This window comes from Suricata suricatta, chromosome 9, assembly GCF_006229205.1.
Source record: "Suricata suricatta isolate VVHF042 chromosome 9, meerkat_22Aug2017_6uvM2_HiC, whole genome shotgun sequence".
Taxonomy (NCBI): Eukaryota; Metazoa; Chordata; class Mammalia; order Carnivora; family Herpestidae; genus Suricata; species Suricata suricatta.
Window position 1 is genome coordinate 46,584,627 of NC_043708.1, and position 20,524 is coordinate 46,605,150.

General features: G+C 42.8%; 2 protein-coding genes across 11 annotated transcripts in view; one reads left to right on the forward strand and one right to left on the reverse strand.

The window, feature by feature from the left end:
- PYGL (glycogen phosphorylase L) overlaps positions 1-17,474 on the forward strand; it is a 77,787-nt gene extending 60,313 nt beyond the window's left edge. Inside the window, exons 21-24 of one of the 10 annotated variants that reach the window (XR_003913445.1) lie at positions 2,375-2,441; positions 15,465-15,564; positions 16,376-16,664; positions 16,971-17,474. Coding sequence is in view for 7 of the 10 variants with exons in the window: in XM_029952336.1 (XP_029808196.1) it covers positions 2,375-2,441; positions 9,709-9,774 (133 nt within the window). In the remaining 3 variants the exon portion in view is untranslated. The other 9 variants (XR_003913444.1, XR_003913446.1, XM_029952337.1 and 6 more) reach the window with 9 other exon arrangements.
- The window catches only part of ABHD12B (abhydrolase domain containing 12B), a 30,076-nt gene extending 10,312 nt beyond the window's left edge, over positions 1-19,764 (reverse strand). Inside the window, exons 1-9 of the mRNA XM_029952351.1 lie at positions 19,709-19,764; positions 14,903-15,030; positions 13,686-13,788; positions 11,957-12,076; positions 9,992-10,022; positions 6,842-6,887; positions 6,606-6,735; positions 6,155-6,192; positions 1,441-1,520 (exon numbers count right to left, since the gene is read on the reverse strand). Coding sequence (XP_029808211.1) covers positions 1,441-1,520; positions 6,155-6,192; positions 6,606-6,735; positions 6,842-6,887; positions 9,992-10,022; positions 11,957-12,076; positions 13,686-13,788; positions 14,903-15,030; positions 19,709-19,764 — 732 coding nt within the window. The remainder of the gene's footprint in view (positions 1-1,440; positions 1,521-6,154; positions 6,193-6,605; positions 6,736-6,841; positions 6,888-9,991; positions 10,023-11,956; positions 12,077-13,685; positions 13,789-14,902; positions 15,031-19,708) is intronic.
- Positions 19,765-20,524: the final 760 nt, after the last annotated feature.

Genomic DNA, 20,524 nt, shown 5'->3' on the forward strand with positions numbered 1-20,524 from the left:
CATTCTTTCTCATTGCCATGTAGTACTCCATTGTGTATATACACCACATCTTTTTGATCCATTCATCAGTTGATGGACATTTAGGCTCTTTCCATGTTTTGGCTATTGTTGGCAGTGCTGCTGTGAATATTGGGGTACATGTGCTCCTATGCATCAGCACTTCCGTCTCTCTTGGGTAAATCCCTAGCAGTGCTATTGCTGGGTCATAGGGGAGTTCTACTGATAGTTTTTTGAGGAACCTCCACACTGTTTTCCAGAGCAGCTGCACCAGTTTACATTCCCACCAACAGCGTAGGAGGGTTCTATTATGTTAAATTTCAAATTTAGAATTTCAAAAAAGAAACAAAAGTGCATGGAAAGTTTGTACCTGAATTATACCTACAAGTTGGTGAACTTATTAGTAATTACTTAGAGTAATATAATAGATGTTCATTAGTAGTTACCTTAAAATGAATATTTAATTGTCTAAAACCAATTGAAAGTGTTTTATTGTAACTTAAATTATTTAGCATTCAGTATCTTCTATTGTTGAGGGGATTCCTATATTGAGATGAAGTTTATAGTACAGTTCTTTTCAAGATTATGTGTTTCTGTGAACTAGCTGTCCCAGGAAGTGATGAGCTTCTGGACCTTCTCCAGAAATAGTTAAGCAAATTCAGAAAGTTCTATGATGATTTATTGTAAAAAAAAAATTCCAAAGTAGGCAGTTAGATTAAAGTGTCCTTAAAATGCCTTCTAACATTAAACAATCTAAAAATTTGGGTCATGTTGTCGTGTATCCCTTCTGTAAATCCTACTGCTCTCTTTCTCTTTCTCTTACTCATTTGCTAACATTTATACGGAGGCTTGACTCTAAGCAGTTGAATATTAGGCATGGAATTATGAAATTAATAATGAAAATATGAAATTAGGAAAATCTACATAACAGATTTTAAAATGACACCTTGTTGCCCAATTCTTTAAACTTTATCTTCTTGGGAAGATTATCTTCTCTACTTGGGATATTGTGTAAAACCATTTGGTAGCTTCCTTGAATTCTCTATAGACTTTTTTTTTTAAATCATAAAATAAAAATATATGACTGACAATCATAGGGCTAAAAGTTATGTATGAGAGGCATGTTTTCACTTTAAAAAGTGTGATAAACTAACCTAAGTCAAATCTATTTTAAAAACTACATGGTAAAAGGTACAGTTAATGGAAGATGGGGGGGCGGAGCCTTAGCCCTTAATAAGCCATTATCTCAATTTATTAGAAGAAAAGAAATAAACTAGAAATTCCAAAAGCCATTGTGCCCTTCTTCAATAGCAACTGGCTAATAACTTGTCTTAGGTTAGAATAACTTAGAAAATATAATACCATAAAATGGTTAATAGGCATAAGTGTGTGGAAACAGCCTACACTTTGATGACATCTTATGAAGATGAATCGGAGACTCACCTTTAACAAGGGATAATTGATAGTTGCAACCCACATGTTGGTAAATGGTGCCTCCAGGATAATAGCATCAACTGGGAATCCTTGAAAATAATTAAAAACAGAAGTAACTTCTCTATCATATATAAATACTACCTTTCCTAAATAAGGAGTCCTAAGGTCTTATACATGAATTACTTGTGCCAAAATTATTTGTGAACCTTATTAATAATGCAGATTCCTTGACTCCACACTAGACTTGAGTCAGTCAGAATCTTGAGGGGTGGGGGTAAGAATGCACATTATTTTAAGTAGGCTTCATACCCAGCATGGAGCCCAGTGCAGGGTTTGAACTCACAATCCTGAGATCAAGACCTGAACTGAGATCAAGAGTAGGATGCTTCACTGACTTGGGGCAAAAAATTGCTCATCAATTTTTTATTTTCTATTTTTTATTTTTGTTGTTTGGGTTTGTCTGTTTGAGAGAGAGAGAGAGACAGATTGTGAGCTGGGGAGGGTCAGAGAGAGAGAGGGAGACACAGAATCTGAAGCAGACTCCAGGCTCTGAGCTGTCAGCTCAGAGCCCAACTCAGGGCTCAAACTCACAAACCGTGAGATCATGACCTGAGCAGAAGTTGGACACCCAACTGACAGCCTCCCAGGCACCCCCACAAGCACCCCCACCCCAAGAGATTTCTATGCACATGGTAGTTGAAAACCACTACCTTCTTCTAAAACATAAACCACATTTTCTATGACTTAGATAATTTAAGAAAGCAAAGTACTATAGGAAGAGAGATTGTTCTGCAGCCTGTTGTTTAGAAAGTACTAGGAGCTTACTAAGTTGTTTTAGCCAATGCTCCCTCTAAGAACAATGAGAAAATGTGTGTCAGGTGGGGATATGTATTTGTATATGTACACAGTAGTCCCCCTTTATCCACAATTTCATTTTCTGCAGTTTCAGTTACCTGCAGTCAAGTATGGTCCAGAAGGAGATAATCCTGCTTCTGTCATATTGTCAGAAGGTCAGTAGTAGCCTAACACTACATCACAATGCCTGCATCATTCACCTCACTTCATCTCATCATGGAGACATTTTATCATCTCACATCATCACAAGAACTCAATACAGTACAATATTTTAAGAAAGAGAGACCATGGTTGTATAGTATACAGTTATAATTGTTCTATGTTAATGTGTATTTTATCCTTTAAAAAATTTTTTTTAATGTTTGTTTATTTTTGAGAAAGAGAGTGCAAGCAGGGGAGGAGCAGAGAGAGAGGGAGAATCTGAAGCAGGTTCCAGGCTCTGAGCTGTCAGCACAGAGCCCGATACAGGGTTCAAACCCACAAACTATGAGATCATCACCTGAGCTGAGATCGGTCGCTCAACTGACTGAGCCACCCAGGAGCCCCTATGTTAATGTGTTATTATTAATTGCTTACTGTGCCTAATTTATATTTTGAGAGAGAGAGAGAGTGCAAGTAGGGTGGGGGCAGAGAGAGAATTCCAAGCAGGCTCTGTGCTGATAGCACACAGCCTGACATAGGGCTTAAACTCAAAAACTGTGAGATCATGACCTGAGCCAAAATCAAGACTCAGATATTCAACCGACTGAGCCATCCAGCTGCCGTCTGCCTAATTTATAAATTAAACATTATCAGGGGTACCTGGGTGGCTCAATTAGTTAAGCATCTGACTTTGACTCAGGTCAGGATCTCATGGATGGTGGGTCCAAGCCCCACATTGGGCTCTGTGCTGACAGCTCCAGCCTGCTTTGGATTCTGTGTCTCCCTCTCTCTGCCCCTTCTCCATGCCCCACATATTCATTCATTCTCTCTCTCTTTCTCTCTCTCTCTCTCTCTCTCTCCCTCAAAAATAAGTAAACATTAAAAAAAATTTAAACCCGAGCGCCTGGGTGGCTCAGTTGGTTAACCGTCCAGCTTCCAGCTTCAGCTCAGGTCATGATCTCACAGTTCGTGGGATTGATCCCCGCGTCGGCCTCTGTGCTAACAGCTAGCTCAGAGCCTGGAGGCTGCTTCGGATTCTGTGTCTCCCTCTCTCTCTGACCCTCCCCTGCTCATGCTCTCTCTCTCTCTGTCTCTCAAAAATAAGTAAAAAACATTTTTAAAAATTTAAACCTTATTATAAGTATATACATATAGGAAAAACATATTATATATAGGGTTTGGTATTATCTGTGGTTTCAGGCATCCATTGTAGGTCTTGGAATATATCCCCTATCTCCTATGGATAAGGGAGGACTTTGTATGTATACGTATATATGTATATACATGTGTATATGTATATGCACATGTTTGAAGGGCATTTCAGGGCTATTAAATCAGTGAGATTTTGAGAGCCAATAACAAAAGAAAAATAGCCACAAGAGTCCGAGCTGCTTTTCCCCTCAAAGCAGTTGAAACTTCGAAAGCAACACTGGTGACTGCTTTTATAGGCTTAGATCTAGAGGGAACTTTCAGCATTCCCACAGGACCAAAATGACAAAACTTAGAGTCAGAATCTGACAAGAAGGAGGGCTCAAGTAAATTTTTCAGACTTTTTGTTGGGACTTCAAAGGACTATACCCTGGGGATAGTGGCAAACTAGAAAGAGACCAGCTGTCATAAAGACTGAAGCCCAGCTTCAAATCTGCTCAATTTCTAATTGGATTAAGGTGAGCTCCCTTCTATTTTAACTGCCTTTCAGAAGAAAAGTAACTTTTTTCTGGAATATTATCCCTAGTCCCTCAAATTATCTCTACAATTTCCATAAACAATGTCTTGCATTTCCTAGAAAATAACTAGGCATACAACACACAAAAACAGAAACATAAAGAGGCCAAAAATACAAGCAACAACAATAACAACAACGGATAATAGAAACAGATCAACAAAGAACTAGACATTGGCATCATGATATATGGACCTTAAAATAACTTGTAAATAAACTATAATATAGTAAAATATTTGTTAAAATTTTAATATTTAATTAAATTTGATATTACATAGTGAAGCTGTGTAATATGTCAAAAGAAAATATTTAAACTGGAGCATAGGGGTGCCTGGGTGTCTCAGTCAGTTAAGTGTATGACTCAGCTTACGTCATGATCTTGAAGTTCATGATTTTGAGTCCTGCATCAGGCTCTGTGCTGCAAGCTCAGAGCTTAGAGCCTGCTTCAGATTCTGCATCTCCCTCTCTTTCTTCTCCCCCTCTCATACTTTGTCTCTCTGTGTCTCTCAAAAATTAATAAACATTAAAAAAATTTTAATCAAAATGAACTAAAGCACAAATAGAAAAATGTCTGGAAATCCCAGAAAAGAATATTGGAAACATACAGAACATGGAAACAGATCAAAGAAATACATATAATTAAAGTCCCAGGGGAAAAGAAGGTGAAAAATGGGGTAGGCACAATACTTGAAGATATAATGAAGAATTTGCCAAAATGAATGAACATCAAACCAGAGTTCAGAGGTACTATGAACCCCAAACAGGATAAGTACTAAGAAACCTACACCTGGGAAAATCACGGTAAAAATGCTGAAAAACAAACATAAAAAGAATCTCAAAATTAGAAGAAAAAGTAAACATTATCTTCAAATTAAGGAGCAGCAGTAAGACTGGAAGCTGACTTCCCAGTGGAATAGTGAAAGCCAGAACAAAATGGATGATGTCTCCAAAGTGTTGAAATAAAATAACTACCAACCAAGTATTCCCAATGGAAATATCCTTCAAAAATGAAGATAAGATAAGGATATATTCAGGACAAAACTGAAAGAATTCTTCATCAGACAGGCAGAACAAAAATCCCAAATGAAAGCACAGAAATGCTAAAAATAGTAAAAAGCAAAGAAGAGGGCAAATCTAAATACTGACTTTATAACATAAGAATAATAATGTCTTATGGAGTATGTAATGTAGAGAAAATTAACATACATGATAGCAAGAGTTCATAAGTCAGGAATGCAAATGGAATTAAAGTGTTCTAAGGTCATTGCATTATCTAAGAAGTGAAGTATTCATTCATGTGAGAATTTAGGTCAGATAAATACAGCATCCTCAGCACTGTGCAGAAAGTGTGTGCAGGGAGTTATGAGAGCTTAGAAGAGCAGGAAATAATGTCTGCTTTATTTCCATAACTAATTAAGACTGGTATACCAGGTGACTTGCTTTAAAATGTTTATGTAACTCAACCTGACCTGTAGTGACAGGTTAGGTTTAAGATATAATGCAGGAGAGCACGTGCTTTTAATGTAATCAAAATCACCTTGTCCTATTCACAGAGATTCTAATGCATGCAAACAGCTAGATCCAGGAACCATGTGCTTATAACAAGCACCTCCAGGGATTCTGATACAGGCAGCTCTCGGAGTACTCTGGGAAACTGACATAAACGTGATGGAGAAGGGCTGCAGCAAGCAAGTCCTGCTTGTTATGTCATAATGTATTTTTTTCCTCCCCTATAATCCAAATTACTCCATAGTAACATTTACTTCACAATGAGGGCTTTTTCAAAGTAATTTTATCTCTTCCCATTTATTTTTAATTTCATGATCTTGAAAAGCAACTATTATTTTATATTAAATAGAGAAAAGAAAGCCTATTACACTATCAGGAACTGTCTGAGCTCGGGGTGCTTTAGGTATCTCTGCTCTGAGCATGCCCAGTAGTCCACAGGCTATTTCTATTTTACTACCCCAAGCCAAGAAATGATGTGTGATCATTTTATGTTACCTTTCTCTTCTAGTACTCTTGCAGCATTGGTTGCAACTCTGCAAAGCAATGAAAATTAGTACATATGTGAGGCAGTAACTTAACATCCAAGTAAACAGTACAAAATTCAGCATCCAATATGAGCATCTGATGAAAGCTCTGGACCCTCTGGTAGAACACAGACACAAAATTTTGCACAAGATTTCAAGGAGTTCCACTGGCCCTAAATTAAGAATCCTTTTCTTTAAAACTCTCAAGGAGAGTTCTGGAATGGGCTTCAGTGTCATAACCATACAGCTACACCCTTCCATGCATTACAAACAGGCACATTAAGATGACAATGTCTCTAGCCACGTGTGGGAAATGAGAAACCAGAGCCCCTCTCCTAGTTCAGTGCTCCTTCCTCTGCTCACTGGTGCCTCTGATAGGACACCGAAGTCCCAAGGACCCACCGTCTTCAGATCCCACTTACCCTGTACCCAGAGAGTGGCCCCAGAGACACACAGGAGTGGTACCACTTCTCGCCTTGGTCCACTCATAGACACAAATAGCATCTGCAGTCAGCCCCTCCTCTGTGGGCCTTCCCGTGGAGTCCCCGAACCCTGGCAGTAAGGAAAGGCAAGCACAGAATCACTACCTCCAAAACCAGGGCCATCAAAACCCGTCCTGTTTATTGAAAAGTCTTTATTTACTGTTCTTAACCCATACCTCTGTAGTCCACAGACAGGACATGAAAGCCACCATCACTCAGCACCTAGATGACAAAGGAGCTGTTGTCAGAAGGTGTAAACACAAAAGGTGGTATAACCTCCTCAACACTTGCATAAACCTAGTTGTGATGGTTTCACAGGCAGGAAATAGATGAAATCTGCTGTCTGACTTCAAATGTCAGAAGGTCAGACCCAACGGAAAAGGAGGGGGAAGAGGAGGGTCAGACAGCCTGCTCACACCCTGGCTGTGCCCCTCACTCGCCCTGTGACCTTGAGCAAGCCACGAAACATCTGGATATGTAAATATTATTCTGAAAAGTGAAAAACACTAGTGGCTGCCTTCAGGATTGTTGGAAGATTACGTGAAATGATGTATTAAAGTATTTTTGGTACATAGTAAATGTCTGTTTCAAGAATTCCCTTGAGAACAGAAGGTCTACTGCTGTAGCAGAGGAGTTAAATAATGGGAAGATATTTATACTAAATATGAACAAAGAGTTAATATCTGTCAAAAATAAACAGATCACCCAATTCCATGAAACTACTGCCAAGCCCCGTGTGGATAAATGAGGAAGGAATATGAAAACATAATTTCAAATGAAATGAATTACAATGAAAGACAAAGAGAAGGAAAAAAAGGGACAAAAATTTACTGTGCAGATACATTTTCTTTAATCCTCAAAATAGTCCCTAAAAGGTAGGTATTATCCCCATTTTATAGATAAAGAAAGTCCGATAGGGTTTAAGTAACTAGTTCTTGGTCACCCAAATGGCTGGAGGCAAACCAGGATTCACACCTGGGTCTGCTTCTGTCCAACACTGCACTTCCTCTGCCACAGTGTAGACGTAGGGAGCTGAATCTCACTAGGAATCTTTAAATAGAAATCTAACCAATAATGAGAAACCAAATAAAACTTTTTGACATCTCCAAAATAGTTATCCAAGACACAAAGCAGTTGGGCATCTGGGGAAATTGGAGTATTCATGTGTTCACTACAAATTGAAAGACCACTGATGAAACAACTCAAGAACAGTAACATTTTACTCATAAGAATTTATCTCTAGGAAAATAATTCCAAAAGAAGAATAAACTAAAGGCTTAAAGTTTTCTCTATCAATATTATTTAAATGATTTTAGCAGGGGACATACTGACTTTATAATTAGATAATGTATCTAACAACAGTGGAATAGTTAAGTAAATAAACAATTGTCTATAAATGGAGAATAGTCACCTTTTAAATTAGTAAGTATGATAACTATGGGAAAACATGGAAGGATGTTTACAACATAGTATTAAGTCATAGCACAACGTAAAATTACATACAGATGCAATTATAGTTATATAAAAACTTTATATAAAGAGAAAAGATTATAAAGTGGGATTGCCAATTTATGAAAGCAGCCATGTTGAATGACTGAAGCGATGAATGAATGGGTGAATGAATTAATGAGAAAGAGGGAGGGAAGGAAGGAAGGCAAGAATAATGATAACTTACAGTAAAGATTTAATTTTTTTTTTTTAGTTTATGTATTTTGAAGAGCAAGAGATAGCACATACATGAGTGGGGGTGGGCAGAGAGGACAGAAACAGAGTCCTAAGCAGGCTCCATACTGTCAGCTCAGAGCCTGACACAGGCTCAAACTCATGAACCATGAGATCATGACTGGGCCCAAATCATGAGTCAGACATTTAACTGACGGAGCCACCTAGGTACCCCAAGATTTAATCTTTAAAGGAAATCATCTATTCAAAGAAGAGAATGAAGGGCTACAATGTTTGGTCAGTCTGGGAAGTGGTGACCGTGGCACAAGGCATCCAAGGGTCGGCGGGGGAAGAAGTCACCAGACCTTTTCCTCCCACCCCAGCTACCACCAGCATGACCTGGCTACTTTTCACACCTACACCTATGACTCTTTTCCTTCCTGTGCACACAGAGGAGATACAATTCAGCTTTGCCAAGAGTGAGAGAAGAAAAAAACCTATGTCCTCATGGACATTAGCTTCACCACCATCCAGCCTAGGAAGTGTGGAGAGTGAGGTGCAGGGTAGGAAGCAAACCTAAACATTAATAGACGTTATCATCCCAGAACTGCATCCAGCCCACACTCCTCCGCAAGAGTCGGTCTGAGAAGGCAGTGAAGAGAAAGACTAGACCAGAGCAGAGTCTCCTGTCCGAACCAGGGAGGGAGGATGAAGGGGGCGCTTGGCCATACTGGGCCCCCCTAATGCTGGCACACCAGGAAAGGGCTCTGAGGTGAGAGCTGGCATGTGGGAGGAGGGATCAGGTCCTGTACCCAATAACTAGACAAGCAGCCTGGTCACCGGAGGGAGAGGTGACCCAGTCGGGGTGTGGGAGGAGATGAACAGATAGCCGCCCCACCAGCCGTGAGTCAGATATGGCTGATTGGAAAGCCTTCTCCCTCACGCTTGGAAATGTGGGGGCAGCGCCCCACTAACTAGTCACGTAGGAGGCTAGCAAGAAGAGCGGTATGGCCGCCATCCCACTTGCAAAACCCTTCATGGGACTGAAGCCAGAGCCTGAATGACTTTTTTTTTAAGTGTTTGTTTATATTTGAGAGAGAGAAAGAGACAGAGAGGGAGACACAGAATCTGAAGCAGACTCCAGGCTCCGAGCTGTCAGCACAGAGCCTGACATGGGGTCAAACGCAGAAACTGTGAGATCATGACCTGGGCCAAAGTTGGACACTTAACCAACTGAGCCACCCAGGTGCCCCCTGAATGACTTTTATAGGCAGACATTCTATGTCTTTATCCTCTAAAACCAAAAGGAAAAAAGGGGGAAGGGAATTTCCCGTAGGAGTAACTTTCACATTCAATATACTTTTTCAACCCTCCCCCACAGCCCTCAGAAAAATCACATCAAACAGGTCTTCAACTCCATCTGGTGATGAAGGTAATATATTTATGAAAGTATTTTCGTTCTCAGAGATGCTCATTTCTGTTTTCATCCCCCGTGGTGACTGCAGGAAGAGAAATCCACGTGTGGGACTTTGAACCCCAGACCCAAACTCTCAGGAGATCTCAGTAGATATCCATGCTGAGAGCTGAGAAAGATCTATGGCTGTAGCCCAGAAGAGAATAAATAAAGACATAAAATTGGTACCTTGAAGCCCCTTCAGACCTACCTGTACAAGCTTAAGTCTGTGAGAAGCTGCCCTGTGGAGGACATGGGGAAAAAAAAAAAAGCAAGAATTAGGAATTACAGTGACAAATTCAATAAAAATCACTATCATGGTTCTGGCATCTGATCTCATGCCTTTCTTTTTCAGGTTAGAGAAATAAATAACTAGGAGAAAGGGAAATGGTTTTTGGTGGCATAGCCCACTTGGATATGTCAGGGTGAGTGACGGAAGGCTCCCCACTGCTGCGGTGTTCCTCTCTCCGGGCACAGGAGGCCCAGATGCCAGGGCTTCTCAAAAGAGGCACGCGATAAATTACTGGTAAATCACCTCCTTTCACTGCTACACAGCAAAACTTACTTCTAAGAATGCTTTTAGAAACTAAAGGAAAATCAGTTCTGGAAAGTGGCTTTTCAGAACAAAGGATGAGATGGCCATGTCTGCTAAACTAAGATGTGCCCGTACCCTGTTCACTGTGCCAGGAAGTACACGATGAAATGAAGGAGAGAGACTTCCAGCCCTGAAGGTACAAGAAATATATTTCCCCCCAAGTAACCATATCATCTACTCTCTGTTAAACACAGTAATAAAAGGGAAACAAAGACGATTCAAATGGCAGAGGGTTCTTTTCAAAACCATTTGAAATTTGTTTTAGAGCCAAGTGTCTTCAACTTTCGTGGATCTTGGAGCCCTTAAAACATTATATTAAAGCTATGGGCCCATTTTCCAGAAAAATAGATCCACACTTAAAATGTTCTGTACAATTTTGTGGAGGAGGTTCATGGACCCTCCAGGGTTTCTCTGGGTCCCAAGTACAGAACCACTGTTTTCAACAAAGTTCTGGTAACCTCCCATTTGGCCTCCTTCTGGCTCAGTACTGCTGTAACAAGTTGAGGCTTCTGCCAGGGGACAGGAGGAAGCTGGGGCTAATCCCAGAGCCAGTAAATCTGGGATAACAGCAGATTCACACAGAGGGGCAGACATCAATGTGTGGGCCAAATGATCTTTTAAATATATACATTGTAGCGCCATGCAAAGCTTGCCCAATCAGAACAATGTTAAACAATGTCAAAGATGTTGAATTTCATGGGAAATCCCTGTAAATATCTCTCTAAAAGGGACATCTCCTGAAAGCCCTTGGTGCAAAGGCAACTCTTGAGAAAGCCATCAAGACGGAAAAAGACAGTGAGAAAGACACGGGCAACGGAGCCCAGGGGCAGATTCCAAAGCTTGTCACTTAGTGTGCAATGTCCCTACAGAGACAGAGCTGGGTCTGTAGGTTTCTGAGGCATGTCACCCCTCCTCCAACCCAAAGCGATGCAGTCACAGCTGATAATCATCACCAATGACAGGCCCACTGAAGGCTCTGGCAGCACATCAAAGGGGAGCAGGACTTCAGGGAGGCATTCTTTGTTACAAAGCAAGGATGGAACAGCGGGTGGGCTGAGGTATGCTAGACTAGACCCAGTCAGATGGTCCCCAGTACCAATGGTCAGAATTCCAGATGATGTCTCTTAGGGAGTCCATGCATTCGATTAATAGGATGCATGCTAAATCAAAGAATCTCCATGTACTTCTGTGAGAAGACCATTGATATGGAAATTGCTCTCCTTTTCCCCATATCTCATGCCTGTTCCCTTTCCAGTCAGCCATGGGCTCTGTCCATCATTTCAGACACTCTGGGAGTGAAGGAACCACTGCCTTCTTTGAAATTGGTATCCAAATTTTGGAAGTTAGTCTCCCTTTCAGTTAAAGATCTACTTTAGTCTACATATAGAATATGTAGGGTTTTTTTTAAGAGAAGCCTATTGACAGAACACCCTCAAATTTCAACAAAGGAGGAAAGACTATATGGAGACATGCTTACCGAGTTGAAAACTGAGCTCAGCCTCTTATTCCCCCATGGGCCTGAAATGCTCCCTCTCTCTCTCTAAAAACAAACAAACAAAAAACCCAAGCAAAGGCACTGACCTGTGTTCCGCACTGCCATGAAGATATACAATAATTGGATTGCCATCATGAAGGGCTGCTTCGTACCAGCAGCGGTCCTTTCCCTTAGCGTCCTCACCCCGGCAGCTGGGAACCGTGTGCCTGAAGAGCAAGGAAAGGTTCTAACAAACATGTGCAGAGGGAATGGGCTTTTGTAGCCAAAGTCTGAAACCCTCCTTCCGTCAGAGACATATAGTTACATGTTTATCTATGTATAAATATATATTACATATTTATGTATAGATATTTCTGACTACTATATACACATGGTAAAAGTTAAAATACAGTACCATAAACATCTTACAGTGAAATCCACTACTTCTCCACCTCACCTCCCTCATGCACAGAAACAATCTCTTTTAACCATTTACTGTTTTAGTTCTTCTGATGCCTACACCTATTAATCTTCCAAGACTGCAATTCTTAGGTGCTGTCCATTGAAATGAAGTCCATTGGGTAGAAACAAGTAAAAGACAATAGCTATTTGTCACCTGCTATTTGTTTGACTGAAGAAACAAGTTGAAAGTATTTAAAGGGAAACCAGTTTAGGTAGGAGAAAAGAACTTTAATGTGAACTGAAGCTATTCTACTCAAGAAACCAGTGACCTTGTGATTTTAAACACCTGCCAGAGTGCCAGCTCCTCCTCCCTGTTAAGCCAGTGAGTGAACCCTGAGGACACAAATCCTGCCACAGGACATGTCACAAGGGGACTTGGAGAATTGGCCACGTCATGATAAATCTTCAGTCATCTCAACCATTTAAGGGCAGAAAGTCTGACATCAAACCCAGTACTGAGAGGACAGGCACCACTGCCGCCTCCATACACGAGGGCAAGAGCAAAAAATAAGAAGATTTTCAAATTCCAGCACAATTAGCTGGACCGTACGGTGCAGATTAGGAAGAAGTTCTGTGAACCCATGTTGGTTTCTACACATTCTAGGAACACATGTTGGAACTCAGGAAAAGGAAGCATAAAACAGGACATGGAAAACTGGCAGCCAAGAACAAGCAGTAGAACCAAACAGAAAACATATATTGACATTAGCATAGCGAAAAAGGCAATAGACTGCTCATGATTTTGACAGTTGAGTGTCTTCTGTGCCAAGCACTGTACTAAGCAGTGAAAACCCACCAACAAGTCACCTACGAAAGTTACGGTCTTGTAAAGAAGACTGACATTAACCAAATAATCTCACAAACACTGATTGAATTACCGGATGAGAAACAGGACAAGCACAGATGGTCACCTGTGCCTAAAATAGGAGATGAGGCAGGGCTTCGCCAAGAATTACCAAACTACCATTGAAATGGAGACCCTGAAGATGAGTAGGAAGTAAGCTGGGTGAAAGGAGGGGCAAAGAGACGTGTTGTCAGCAGAGCATATACCGTGAGAGTGTGGCTTGATGTGCAAGGACACTAGCAGTTCTGGGAAGGCTGGTGTGGAATAAGGAAGAAGAGTGAAGCGGGGCCAGGTCCTTCAGGCCTGGTGGAAGAGCCAATGCACAGGGCAACACCCAAAAGACTTTGCACTCCGAGGTAAAGTTACTGAGAAGCAAATTCAGGTAGGTCGAATATCAATACGAAGGGAAGGTATATGGAACAGCAAGTAACCCCAACCTCTCCATGGGTGGCTAACCCCGCTGCTCCCCCATGCCCTTGTAACGTGAAAACCACATCCCGGAAGCAGCCCATGTCCCTCAGTGCACTCACCAGATTCCCAGAATCACCCCAGGTTCAACTCTGATATAGAAGTTCACTGTGTGAGCAATTTTTAACTCTGGTTTCTTTAAATCCACAAGAAAGGGTGCTTTGACTAGAAAGCAGAATTCATTATCAACACCTCACATCAAATTCCATGTCTTTTAATTACAATAAAAAAAATAATTAGTCTCATGGTTAACATGGTTTCTAAGTTGCAAGCTACTATAGGAAATTCCTAGCAAAGTATTTTACTTTATAAACGAGGACTAGCCCACAGCAGAGGTGTCAAAACAAAAACAAAACAAAAATCCCTAAAGTGAGATTTTAAAATAGCACCAGTGTGATAGGCCATAATAGAATTTATTCAATCCTTAGCCTAGTCTCAAGCTGTAAACAAAGGAGACCATTCCCCTAAAAAGGTAAGAGGGTCTAGAAGAAAGGAATGAGTATTCTGCTACCTATGTCAAGTGTTACTGTTTCCACTAAATAAAATCTAATCATTAGTCATAAACCATGAGATGGCCAGAATCAACATCCCTGTGGGGACAAACAGGTGAGAGCCTTGCCTGTGTGCGGAAAGACTGCGTGTTGTTACATTGTATAGTGTTCCATTGATTAACAGCACTCGGTAGAAAAACCATGGGAAAACCGATTCCTCACATCAATGTCTCCCCAGCCCCAGCTCTCTGCTTTCTCTCTTTCAAGGGATACAGGTAAAATGAAGGAGCAAGAAAGTAGAGAATACACCAAGCAGTAAGGAATCCATATGAACAGCTAATTCAAAGACTGAGTTCCTGAACTGAAACCCCCTCCCCCAACAAGGCCATGCTTTTCTATCCATCTCCCCTCAGCAGTTGGCAAGGATTCATGCTAGACCCCAAAGCCAGTGTTACACAGGGTTCAGACCATTGAAATCTAGCCATAATTTTATTTTTTTGAGAGAGAGAGAAAGTGCAAGTGAGGGAGGAGCAGAGAAAGAGGGAGAGAGAGAACCCCAAGCAGGCTCCACACTGTCAGCGTGGAGCCTGACACAGGACTTGAAACCATGAACCATGAGATCACAACCTGAGTTGAAATCAGATGCTTAACTGATTGAGCCACCCAGGCACCCCTCTAGCTACAATTTTATAGCTGACATGCCTTTTTCATTGTCACAACTTTAAGGGCAGTGAGTTCTTTATTTGGGAAAATATATATGAGCAAATTAATGAAAGATATATACTTACAAAAATTTAAAAATATTAGCATGTTCATCAAAGGAGGAAAAATGTGTTCTTTTAATGGTTTACTAGTAAAGCTGTTGTACATAGCAGCAATTTTTCTTCCGAGTGTTGAACAGAAATGTGGAATAGATCTGCAAGATATTGTGAAACAACAACAAGATATTCAAAATCAGTCCAAGTTTTGTCTTGATTTGGTTTTTCTCTTAACAACCAAATAAAATTTCAGAGACTGACACTGGGAATTACAGGTGACTTGGCATTAAAGCCAAATGCTCTACAGGATGGTGTCATTAGGACGGATCAGGACTGGGCACTACGGGAGAATAGGAAAGGAAGGCAATAAATCAAGGCTCCAACCAGCTGCTGAAAAAGCCCAGGTTTCACAGAACAGAAGAGGGGGGCATGAATGCACCATGGTCAGGCTTGTTCCCTCAGTGCATCCCTAAAGAAGACCAAGGCTGGACCCCAAAGTCATCAGGAAATAGGATTCAGACTATTTACAGGTGCCACAGTTTTTAATCACCATAATTTAGTGCTGTATGTGTTAACTATGATTACTCTAAAGCAGTGCATGAAAAACCATCAGATCCTCAGGATTCTGGCTGGATCTTAGGACGAAATGAGCCAGTGAAAAAAAGATCCCCACTTCTGATGTGACATCCCAGGTAAGAGTGACTATGAGGAGTAGGGTGGGAAGCCGGGGAGTACCTGGAGGTTGCTGCTGTATCAGGGCGGGGGCCTGGGCAGGAAATGGGACACAGAAGGCCATGCACATCTTGTTTATTCTACTGTCTGTTCCCATGACACAAACCACCCAAACCAGAGCCACGAGCAGACAAGTTAGTTAGGACTTGTCCATGAGGGGTCCACTAATGCCACCTCTGTCTCGAGCCACATCTCTTAGGAAGGTTGAATGTCTCCTGCCTTTGAGAAACGAGGGACACAGGAAGTCAGTGTCACCACTTCCTGCTTCCAGTTTTTATCTACATTTTCCATTAAGGAAATCTCTTTTGCTCTTTCAGCAAAAGACTGCTCAGTGTAATCAAATCTAGAGGTGTGTGGAACTGGAAGGCATTTTGGACGCACTGTCTTCTCCCACCCTGATCTCTCTGCTAGACCAGAGCATTTTTAAAGATGGCTGTTGTTACCTGTAGGTTGCAAATGAGGAGACTGAAAAGTTTAAGTAAGCTCCCCAATGCCACAGAGCCGATGAATGGCCGAGCCATGTGTACCTAGGTCTGTGTGGTCCCAGAGTTCTATGAATATCTCCAATGAGCTGTCACAGTCCCGGTGAATGCTGCTTGCTATACAGGCAGGCACAAATGAACCTGGAGAATAAGACTGGCTTCTGACAACAAAATTCAGTCCTTAAGGAAGCTGTTTCAGCACCCCCTTCTCGCCTTCTGCATCCTTGGCCCGTCTTAGGGTCCGTTCTTCCTCTCACACTCTTCTCCCTTCCTGTTCCTATATTCTCAGGAGCCTTCTGACCCCAGCACCATCAAAGAAAGTCCTCTAAAAGGAATTTCTCCCTCAAGTGTTAATACCAAAAATTCTGAGTGCTTATATGTTTGGAAGAGGCATGAAGGGAAGAAGATCATACGGCGCCAATGAATTTCCAGCACTTCTGTAGGGAGTGGAAAAGAGACGTGGGCTAAGTGTAATGGGTAGCCCTCCAAGTAGCAGGCATAAGCAACTGCCTAAAATCAGCAAGGAGAAAATGAACATGACTGTTTCATAATACTTTAAAATAGCCTCTGCGAAGGAGGTAGGAAGGAGAGGACATTATTGTTCTGATTTTAGAGATAGGAAGCCAACACCCAGAGAAGCTGCTTTGACCCCCAGATCAAGCCCAAATAGGCAGAACGGAACACAGGCTGAATTCTTGTGCTTCCTTCCAGTTGGCTGGCTCAGGCTTGCTTTCTCCTGACTCTGAACTCACACTACCCTCCCTGTTAGTTTCCCACTAAGTTATCTTTTGAAAGTAGCAGGGTGCTTGGGAAGCAGAGGCAGTGGAGGGAAATATGTTTCTGTTTTTAAAGAATAATTCATACAGGACCCTTCTCTCAAATAGCTCAAGGCACTTCTGTGAGAATCGCTGCGGGAAGAGAACAGAGTGACCGGATCCCTCGGAGCATCAATAATGCACAGCAACTTCTTTTAACTAGGGGTTGTCAATTTGACTTCCCCGAGATCAGTGGGGGATCAAAAGTCACCAGTAGCTAGCAGACCTTATTTGAGTGGAGGATGCAGTTTCAGCCCAATCCCCGCTAACGGCCAGCCACATCAAACAGCCACCTTGATGCTTTGGTGTTCTTTTGCCTGTCCTTTGATCAGATGTGGCTGTAACTGCACAGCTTCCCGCAGGGGCCACAGAACCTAAAGGGATCATTCTTACCTTGGAACCGGAGTTGCTGCAGGGCAAATCATTCATGTCCACGCTCAGAGGCCTCCGCTTTGGGAAGCCCAGCTCTGACCCCATTTGGCAAGACAGCTATTCCAAACAGTAAGACACGCCATACATGCATCCCATGTACCCATTCATTCAGCCAACATGGATTGATCACCAAGCACCTAAGGTATATCTGTGTCCTCCTCCTTTCTTGCCTCCCCATCAACTCTTCCCCTTCCGTCAATCCACTCAAGTGTTTCTTCTTTGTTGAAGCCTCTCAGATAGACCTTCCTACAGTGACCTTTCTCCATTTTCGCCCCTCCCACTAATTATAACTGGGCCTCCGTTTGACCCGTAATTGTTCTCTGGTTGTTTTCCCACTGTCAGTCCTGTGTTCGCACTGACAAGGACCACATGGCGGCCAGTGCTGCTTTTCCAGGGCTCCCGGTCTAGCTCAGGTCCCAGAACTTTCCTGCAAGTGGATTTCTCTCCTAAGGGAGAAGGAAGCGATGCATATTGGTAGCTTTGGGGTAGAGGCGAAGGGCTTCATTCTCTTTTCTGAATTATAATTGAAAACTAATCAATGTGAGCTTCACAAGAGCAAGGATTTGTGCCGGCTTTATCTACTGCTTTGTGCCCAGGCCCAAAGGGTGCCCAACAGGGAGGTGATGGCCAGTACTGTGGAAAGAATGACTCTATCAGCCTGTTTGGGGGGGGAGGGGCAGTGTTCGTAAACTATGCAGAAAAGTGAAAACTTGGGGTGAATGGGGAGCAACAGAGAGGGAAATAGCCTATTGGCTTCCCTCAGCTTCTTTCCTGAGCACATTCCCCATTTTTCTAGTTTGAAGAAAACCAAATGAAGCTTTACTCTCCTGGGCCCATCTGTCTTAAGTAGCAACTACACCTTATGAAATTTTTGCAAAATAAACAGATCCCCAAGGCATTAAAAAATAATCACTGAAAATATCTTCTCATTAAATGTTCTCCTTGAGTCACACAACACATCACAATAGATCCCTTGCGACTAGCAGTTATAGATGAACGGCCAACCCTCCGTGAATGCTTGCAGATCTAAACTAACTTGGCTCCAAGAAACAAAAGGATCCAGGATGCTGGATGTTCTGTGCTTCTGCCCAGCAGGTCTTAAATTAGAGCAGTAGAGATGATGAAATGTGCCTGTATCTTATTCTTTCAGGAAGCATCTCCTGAGGCTTATTTTTTAGTAATTAGTAAGGCAAGTAAGAGAGGGTCCCCAATTCCCCATGTCCCACTCCATTTTCAACAAAGTGGGTTGTTCTCTAAAAGCATGAACTGCAGCTTTGGTTCTCTGCCAAATAAATGCTAAATAATCAACCGTCAACTCTAGAGAGAGCATGAAAGATAAAGCAGAAAAAAAAACAGCTTTTTCAGAACAACCATGTCAAGGAGCTAAGGCCCATGAATGTGAAGTTGAAAAGTGCAGTCAGTCAGGATATTCTGACGAATGGTCAGTGAGGGTCTAGACTGCTGACCCAGGGTAGAGCTGCTCTCTGCTGGGGCCTGAGCTACAGAAGGAATAGAAGAGAGAAGACGGGTTTTTGTCTCCATCACTCACACATTCCAAAGTGAAGTCCCTGGTGTCTAGATGTGACTCTTGGATATTTTGTTATCAGCAATAAACAAAACAAAGGAATATAAAGAAAAAAGGTGAACAAAACATCAATACCTTCCCACCCGACAAAACCAAACAAGATCCCCAGCCATCACCTGGCTTCAATGCAAATGAGACTGGCAAAATATTGCTGGTCAGTTCAGGTAGTTCAACACTACTGTTTAAGCCAAGGATTTAAAATAGGAGAAAGAAAATTTTCAAGCCCACGGATACAGATTCATTTCAGAGTTAAAGGATGTTAAGAACTTGGCACAGGTATGGTTTCAACGCACTATACATTTTTAGCATCATGGAGGGATGTTCTTTAAGCACATTGGGGAGAGTTCCCCTGGGAGAGCTGGCCTTCCGATCCTCTTCTGGCCGCACAGGCTTTGACCTAAGAGGATGCCATCTAAGAGTCCAAGGTAGATTAGTAATGTCACCATTATTGGTCTTCTTAAATTCCGCCCGGAATTTTAGCACTATAGTCAAAGCAGGTAAGAGGTTGGTAGAGGAATCTGAGTCATCTATCTGGAAATCTCTGTTTCAGAAATTCCAAGGGGATGTAAGCTCCTGAAAAAAACAAACCCTTAGAGGCACGCCGGTGGGAATAGGCGTTCAGGCGAAGGATAACGCGGTCCAAAGGGGGCCCGGGGCTCGCAGAGCTCAGGGGGTCCCCGAGTCCCCTCCCACACCCGGGGAACCGCCTAGGGCCCGATGCGCCCTGCCCATCCCCGGAGCTCGGGGGCGGAGGACGACTGGGCGCCGGGCCGCGGGCGGCCGCACTCACCGCAGGTTCCTCGCCACCATGTCCCACCAGGCGGCCACGCAGCCCCGCGCGTCCATCTCGGCGCAGCGCCGTCTGCGGAGCCGCCTCGGGGAGCCCGGCCTAGGAGCCCGAGTCACCCCCGCGAGCGCCCGGCCCGCCCTCCTCCCCCGCGCGGGCTCCCGCCTCGGGGTTCCTGCAGCTCGCTCGGGGCGCCCAGTGTCCCCCACCGTTCCCGCCCAGGCTGTGCTGGGGAAGCCGGTCACCCATGCCTGTGGCTGGCTATGCACAGTTTTACTTTCCAGGGGGGTTCATACATCTGTGGATGTGTGTGCACGCCACACACATGCGATGAAATAAAGTAGATTTCTTATCGTGGTAGTAATAGCGCAAAAATCTGATGGTCCCAACTCTAGGAGATCTGCCTGAAGAGTATAAGCTTCCCGCTATTTTGACCCCTCTTTTTTTTCTTTGTTTTTATTGTTGTTAATTTTTTCTGAAACTTACCCATCTCCAGCCCACAGGGTTATGAACTACACAATCAACACTAAAATTAACACCTTTTTGGCACTTAGTTTATTTAGCAACATCTCACAGAACCCCGCCCTGTATCAAGCAGTTCACACCTTGACAGCTTTGGCCCCACAGGCCTACATAAAGCATTGCCACCTGGGGAAGCCTATGGCAAAGTGTGGGGGCCATGGAGGAAGGAAGGGAATGAGGTCTCCATCAGATGCAATTTGATGCCTGCATCAGGATTGCCTCTTGGAGACAAGGAGCAACCTCCCCAGGAGGGGCCACGTGGTTTCGTGTGGTACTTGTGCTCCAGGGCGAAGGACA